The sequence below is a fragment of the Thermothelomyces thermophilus genome, chromosome 6 (genome assembly GCF_000226095.1).
Source record: "Thermothelomyces thermophilus ATCC 42464 chromosome 6, complete sequence".
In the NCBI taxonomy this organism is placed as follows: Eukaryota; Fungi; Ascomycota; class Sordariomycetes; order Sordariales; family Chaetomiaceae; genus Thermothelomyces; species Thermothelomyces thermophilus.
This window is the reverse complement of record NC_016477.1, coordinates 1446777-1454016: the sequence shown is the minus strand read 5'-3', so window position 1 is coordinate 1454016 and position 7240 is coordinate 1446777. Positions and strand designations below refer to the sequence as shown.

General features: G+C 56.3%; 4 protein-coding genes across 4 annotated transcripts; 2 read left to right on the top strand and 2 right to left on the bottom strand.

Moving 5' to 3' along the window:
- On the bottom strand, positions 1-1076 carry MYCTH_2112769 (uncharacterized protein; the record flags this gene model as incomplete). Its single annotated transcript, XM_003665936.1, has 4 exons — positions 1-18; positions 172-549; positions 686-706; positions 855-1076. The coding sequence occupies 4 exons, from the start codon at positions 1074-1076 to the stop codon at positions 1-3; spliced, it is 639 nt and encodes a 212-aa protein (XP_003665984.1).
- A 699-nt stretch (positions 1077-1775) lies between these two features.
- Positions 1776-2339, top strand: MYCTH_2310276 (carbohydrate-binding module family 18 protein). The gene is made up of 2 exons (XM_003665935.1): positions 1776-1816; positions 1876-2339. The coding sequence occupies exon 2, from the start codon at positions 1934-1936 to the stop codon at positions 2318-2320; it is 387 nt and encodes a 128-aa protein (XP_003665983.1). The 5' UTR covers positions 1776-1816; positions 1876-1933; the 3' UTR covers positions 2321-2339.
- Positions 2340-3653: 1314 nt separating this feature from the next.
- MYCTH_2310273 (uncharacterized protein) lies at positions 3654-5432 on the top strand. Its single transcript, XM_003665934.1, has one exon. It carries the CDS (start codon positions 3746-3748, stop codon positions 5312-5314), a length of 1569 nt encoding a protein of 522 aa, XP_003665982.1. The 5' UTR covers positions 3654-3745; the 3' UTR covers positions 5315-5432.
- MYCTH_2310272 (uncharacterized protein) lies at positions 5433-6796 on the bottom strand. The gene has a single exon (XM_003665933.1). It carries the CDS (start codon positions 6694-6696, stop codon positions 5551-5553), a length of 1146 nt encoding a protein of 381 aa, XP_003665981.1. The 5' UTR covers positions 6697-6796; the 3' UTR covers positions 5433-5550.
- Positions 6797-7240: the final 444 nt, after the last annotated feature.

Genomic DNA, 7240 nt, shown 5'->3' with positions numbered 1-7240 from the left:
CTATTCTCTCCGACATGACTATGTAAAAGCTATAGCCAGCATCGAGATGGCAGACAATGCGGGAAAAGCAGCGGCTGGTGCAACTCCAGGATCAGTCACAATAGAACATGGCGACTTGGACGAGACCAGACCAAGAGTCTACCCAATCGGGTGGAAGCTCCACGCACTCACAGCCGGGTGAGTCAAGTCCCTGACGCTAGTTCGTTCGTGGTTGTCTTTCGGGACGATAAACAGAAAAGAGGTCTCGCTGACTCGGTGCGATGTGTTACGGGCTTCCCCTTCATGGCCGCAATCATCACCATCCCGCAGCGTTTCCAGGTGGTCAACGGCACGGGCGCCGTCGACGCCGGCATCCGGTTGCTGCCGCCCCTGCTCTGCTCCCCCTTCGCCACCGTCGTGGCGAGCTTGCTGCTGACGCGCCTCCGGCTCCCCCCTCTGTACGTCCTGCTCGGGGGGGGGGGGATGCGGTCTCCAGACGCTCGGGGTCGGCCTGTTTAGCTCGCTCGATTCTTCCCGCCTCGACGTGCTCTCGTTCCAGTACCGTATTTGCTGTATACGGATACCAGATCATCATGGGCTGCGGGTTCGGCCTTAATCTCATCACCGTCCTCATGATGGTGCCCCTGGTTGTGCATCAGAGGGACATGCGTGAGTATCCTTAGTCTAAGTATCTCAAGGTACATACATACAACCTCGGATCATAATACTTTGCATAATATCAAGTGTATCATGAACAATGGTATTCCTGTCTCCGTTCTTGGTTAGTTTCTTCTCTAATGTGATTCCACCGGGCAAGGAACGGCTGCTTCAAATCTGATTCTCCGCCAACGCTTCCGGTATATTGGCCGGCACACCCACCTTGGCGCGGCAAGATGCAAACAGTTGTAAGTTCCCTCCTTGGCCATTAATGTCCTGGTCTCGGAATCCGCGCTGAGGGAAGGGAGTGGGAAATTGTCTTGTTCGTGGAGGATGCTTTGGCAAGCGGTGTTGTCATCGCAGGCTCGCGAGCCCTTTTCTGGCGAGGACCACACAAGCGAGTTCTTCAAGGGAATATTGCTGAGTACCGTACTCATCATGTTTCCGACTCGACGGATATTGAGTTGCGATGTCTCCAATGGGCAACGCAGGAACTATGTGCCATGCAACAAGTTGTGCCGTTGACTGCACGTAAGGTATTATTATACACATCAGTGTAAATTGATCAGGTATAAGTCAACAGCAGAATCACCTTAGGGCGGTTTTATCTTGCGGATTCGCTCAGCGAGAGGCGAGCGGAGCTGCGGCGGTTTTAGAGATCGGGGTGCTTGCTGTTGCATGATTTTGCCTATTATCTCTTGAGACTGTCTTATCTCCATCGGGATGCTTGTGGTTGTGTTTAATATTCGCGGGTAATCTACTCCGTATACCGCGTAGTATTGTTATGAAGGCGAGACTATGTCCAGATCTACTAGATGGTGCTGCGGAGACGTCGATCATCAGATTATCCGCAGCTGTAGTAAACAAGCTATCTTTGATCATCCCAGCTGGCAGGAACCCAATCCCACCCCGCAGCCGCGGGTAAATTTGGGCTCAGCAGCTCTGTTTGGAGCGGATAGATCCCGAACACGGTTGGTTCCTGCAAACTGCGGTAATAGGCCGCATCAACACTCATTTTGCAGTCTTGAACGGTTCGGATCTCGGCAATCAATTTCCAATGTGCCATTTCTAGGAAGCAAACAAGGATACAAAAGGGGGGGCCATCGGCTTGGACAAGTCTCTTTCTGGGCAAGGGGCCAAGAGTTTAATTATTCAACTTCTCCGTTCTCAGTTCAAGAAGGTTTGAGGTCTTGAGCCCTGTCTTGACAATTAGCTCTCCCTCAACTCACCCAAGTCTAGCAATCAACAGTGACAAACAAAAAAAATACAAGAGAGCAACGAAAATAAAAAGGACAATATGCTCTCCTACCTCGCAACGCTTTGCCTCATTCTGTTCGGCGCTCTCGCCGCAGCGGTCACCAACACCGGCACCGGCACGGGAACGCCAGGGCTGGCCCGGCGCGAGGTCTCCCCCGACAACACGTGCGGCGGCGAGACGGGCTACACGTGCCCGGGCGAGCTGGCCTGCTGCTCGCAGCACGGCTACTGCGGCTCGACCGACGAGTTCTGCCTGTCGACTGCCGGCTGCCAGGCCGACTTCTCCAACTCGACCGACGCCTGCCACGAGCCCATCCCCGGCGAAAGCTTCTCGATCGACGGCACCTGCGGCACCGAGGGCGCCGGCACCGAGGGCTACCGCTGTCCCGCCAACGCCACCATCACCAGTTGCTGCAGCGCCGCGTGAGTCTTCTTTTTCCTTTTTTTAATCTCCTTCCTTCCTTCCTTTCTTTCTTCTTAACCCTCCCTCTTATTGCCCGAGTAAGTACCTTGAGTCGGCTGTTAATAGAGTGCTGACGGCGGTTGCCCGGAGTAGGGGATACTGCGGCACGACCGAGGACCACTGTGACACGGCGAAAGGATGCCAGAGTGAGTACGGCAATTGCATTACCAGCGATGAAGAGAGGCGGGGTTTTATCGCCCGACTCTTTTGAAACAGAAGGGTTGAAGCAGGAAGGAACTTTACGAGGTAATTAGTGAAAGTGTTGCAAGTGGAAACTCGTTTGATGTATGAAATCAGTGAGTACCTTCGATGCTTAGCTATCTAGGCAGCCCGAGATCTTATTCAGGCAATTATTTACACAGGTACCTAGTGCATCTGCTGATCCTTCGACTCCTGTTCTCTAAAACACCATACGGCAGAACCTTGAAACCAGATCTAGCTAAGTATTACATTCTGATTTGACAGAAATTTCATGTTTAAGGGGGCGTAGATAGAAGGCCAAGCGAGATGGGTGAAAGCCAAAATCAAAAGCGAACAAAGTCCAGTACGAGGCCAAGAAGAAACAGAGAGAGCGGAAGAAGCATTCAGGAACGCAGAAGAGATAAAGGCAGCACCGAGAGCACCCAAACGGGGCAGCAACAGCAAGAAGAAATGACGGAGCCGAAAGAGGGGATATCATACCAACGACAGACCCTTGCAGAAGCTGAAAGAGACAGGCTGGAGGTAAAACTTGATGACGGATGACTATGGGGAGTTTGAACAGCCGAAGGAGGGATACGACACCAATCGAGACAAATGTGTGGTTCTGGAGAGGAAACCTTGAGAGTTTGGTAAAGGCGTACATGAAACTAATGCACAACACGTTGAAGTGACGAGTAGATACCCACGAATTCCCCCGTCAGCCGATTAGTGCCTCACCTCCGATACGATGCGAGCTTTATATTTGCTCCGGTAAGGTGCCAAAGACCAAGGTCACGTCCAATCAAGTTGCGTTGTCGACGTACGGCTCGCGGGCGTTCCTGGGAATAAGATAACCGGTTTTCACAAGCAAGTCAAATATACTGTGAGCCTGACGTCAGCGTTCCCCCCGCCCCCCCCTTTCTCCAAGGCTTGGCAGGGACAACGTCGTCGATAGTTGGGAGGACATCTAGCTCATAAAGTGGATTGACCCTACTCAGGCATCTCTCGTACTTCGTAGAGAGCATATAATAACTTTAGTCTGGTTTGTTCCTGTTTGAGGATCCAGCCGAAGCTCGTAGTAGTGTCTTCGGCTACCTCAACAACAACAACAACAACAACAACAACAACAACAACAACAACAACAGCAACAACAACAGCAACAACAGCAACAACAGCCCTGCGAGAGATCGACGCGTATCGGAGCCAACCATGGGATCCCAGTCCCGGGCCTACAATCCTCTCCTTCACCCGATTCTCTTTCTCTTCCAGCTCTTCCAATGGCTCACCGACAAGATCCTCTCGCCCAACCCCCCCGGGCCCAGCACGCGCCTTAGCCGGCCCAAGATCGCCGTCATCGGGGCCGGCATCACGGGCGTGACCAGCGCCGCGCACTGCATCGGCCACGGCTTCGACGTGACCATCTTCGAGGCCGGCGGCGAGGACGAACTCGGCGGCGTCTGGAGCCGCGTCAACAACACGTCCTCCCTGCAGATCCACTCCGTCATGTACCGCTTCCACCCCTCGGTCAGGTGGGCGCGCGGCTACCCGGACTGCCAGCAGATCCTGGCCCAGGTCCGCGACCTCTGGACCCGCTACGGGCTCGAGGGCCGCACCCGCTTCCGCACCAAGGTCGACCGCGTCTACCGGGACGACCGCGCCCGCTGGGTCGTCAACAACGCCTCGCTCGGCCGCTTCGACGGCGTCGTCGCCGCCGTCGGCACCTGCGGCGAGCCCAAGATCCCCCGCATGCCGGGCATGGACAAGTTCCGGGGCGAGATCCACCACTCGAGCCGCCTGCCGGGTGCCTGCTCGACCCGGGACAAGACCGTGATCATCATCGGCGGCGGCGCCAGCGCCGTCGAGGCGCTCGAGTTCGCGCACGAGGAGGGCGCCGACAAGATCTACATCCTCGCTCGCAGCGACAAGTGGATCATCCCGCGCAACCCGCTCTGGAACACGCTGTTGGCCATGAACGTGTTCGGGCAGCCGCAGACGTTCCTGAGCTGGATCCCCGAGCTGCTTCTCCGCAAGATGTTCTACCGCGACCTCGAGGACCTGGCCCCGGCCCCGGCAAACAAGGGCGGCATCTTCACCGACACGCCCATGGTCAACTCGGACATCATGGACAAGCTGCGCTCCGGGCGGGCCGAGTGGATCCGCTGCGACGTCGAGGGCTTCACCGAGACGGGCGTCAGGATCAACCGCGGGGCCAAGGGCGTCCCCCGCGGCGGGCCAGGCCGCCAGGACGTCGTCGAGGGCGACGTGGTCGTCATGGCCACGGGCTTCGCGCGGCCCAAGCTCGACTTCCTGCCCGATTCCTGCTTCGAGAAGCCGTACGAACCGCCCAACTGGTACCTGCAGACCTTCCCCCCCAACCACCCGTCCATCTCGTGCATCAATTGCACCTACATGAACGCCATCGGCACCGTCGGCAACTGGCACATTGGCATCTACACCCGCATCCTGCTCATGTTCCTCATCGACCCCCTGACCCGGCCCAGCCCGTTCTGGATGAAGCGATGGATCGACATGACGAGGCTGTTTAAGAAGACCTCTCCCGTCGGGCCGTCCGAGTTCTTTACCTATCTCGAGCTGGTCTGGTGGTTCTGCTTCTGCGTCGCCCTCAATCCCTTCCGTTGGAAGTGGGCCTTATTTGTCTTCTTCGGCCTGGGTTTCATGCTCCCCAAGCACGTAGTAGCAGCCGAGGACAGGATCCGCAACGGACTCGGGATGCGTGAACAGGACACGACCGGTCAGGATGTCGGCCTCAGCTTGTGATGTTTATATGGGGAGGAGGTCGTCTGATGGAAATCGGGACGACCTTTGGTGGTCGGGACTGGGCGGGGCATGATGAGGGAGAAGAGAGAAAAATATCGTTAAGGCGGCAGGTTTCGCGATATATCATGTAAACAGTATTTGGATCATAGTTGCTGAGGGACCTTTTTGGAAAGAAAAGGCAGAGAAATGAGGGGGAAAAAAAGGGGGGGGATTGGTATTTTGCCTCTGGCGTGGGTTCATTTCCTGCCCTTGCCTCTTGTGCCACGGCCTGCCTCGAGAACCTTGAGCCGCTTTTGAAACCTCTCGCCCATACTGACGCCGCTCCCACGAGGCCCGTCCACGGTGTCGATGCCACGTTTGCGGCTCTTCTCCAGCAGAGCCTTGGTGCCGCCCCCAGAACTCTTGCTCTTCGTCAGCCGGCTGATCCTGTCCACGCCCTCGCTCAGATCCCTCCATTCTTCGCCGCCAAAGTTCATCCGCCGGCTGCCGCCTTCCTGCCTGAGTCTCTTTGCCCGTTCCTTCTTGCTCTCCTTGGGCAGACGGACAAAGTTGGTCTCTTCGAACTCGCGGCGCTCGTCCTCCTTGCGGCGCTCAGCCGCGGTCTTGATCTTGCGGCCACGGTCGGCAATCGTGGTACCGATGCTAGGCTCGGCGATCGGCGCTGTCGACATCTCGTCGGCGATGAACTCGTCCAGCGTGGCCGACTTGAGCGGCCTGCGGTCGCCCTTCTCGCGCCTCTCGGTGGTGGGCATGACCACCGGCGCGATCTTGGGCGGCCGGTAGACACCCGAGGCGTCCGTCTCCTTTCCGGAGTACTTCGCCGCCGCGGCTGGACGCTGGAAATTGCTGAGGTTCGGGCGGTGCTGCAGATCCGACATCTTGAACCCGGCGGCCGCGGGAGCCTCTTGTTCGTCGCTCTCCTCATCTGACCCCTCTTCGCTGTCGGACTCGGACTCGGATTCGGAACCGGATCCGTTACCGTTGGCTTTGGATGCCTCTTCCGCCTGTTTTGCGTTGCGCTCGGCGTCGTCGGCGGCGCGGAGGACCTTGTCGATCTGGAACCGAAGCTTGTCCTCGAGCGGGCGCGTTCCCTTCTCCAAGTACAGCCTCAGCTCGACGAGTTTGGAGACCACAAGGTCATCGAGACTTTGGCCTTCTGTGTTGCTTTTGGTATCTCCGCTCTTTGCCTGGCGCAATTTGAGAAGGATAAGGAAGACGAGGTTCTGCAGATACGAAAGAAGCAGCTCGTTCTTCACGTCGAGAAGCGAAATGCCATCTTTTGGGAGCTCAATGTTGGCGATTTTCGGTGCTACCTCCAGAGTAGAGGAGATGGATTTGGTGAGAGAATCCAGCAGTGCTGGTAAAGTCGCTGGTGCTGCCATTGCTGCCGTTGTGTATTTGGGGCTTTTGCCGCGATGGTTTCGAGGCAATGCTTGATGATACTCGGGTCAAAAAAAAGAAATTCTTTGATGGCCCCGCCAGAAACTCTTTTGGTCCCTGCTAGGCTACCTGCAAGTAAAGTTACTTGGCACCTACGATAAAGTGGATTTGCCAAGGCGCGCACCACTGCATTTCCGGCAGGCAAAGACAGTTGCATTGCACGGGCCAATTGCTTGCCATTGTCCAGCTCCTCCTGGTCTTGGGAGTCCTCATTGATTACGACAGGTTGCAAGTGCCCGACTTTGGCAGATGGCCACGAGACAAACGCAGCTTCTGGTCTCACACATAGAATCGTTTGCGACCGTTGACCCTCTGCGCAAATTGGGTGCTCGACATCTACATGATTTTTTTCTTTCGTTAACTCGGCTCCCTCGGGGCTAGTCAAACCGAAGGCGAGCGCACAATTCTTACGTCCCCTGAAATTCCTTTAAACCTTCGAAGCACCAACGACCCTCCTTTCACAACGCCACACGCACCCCGTCGCCG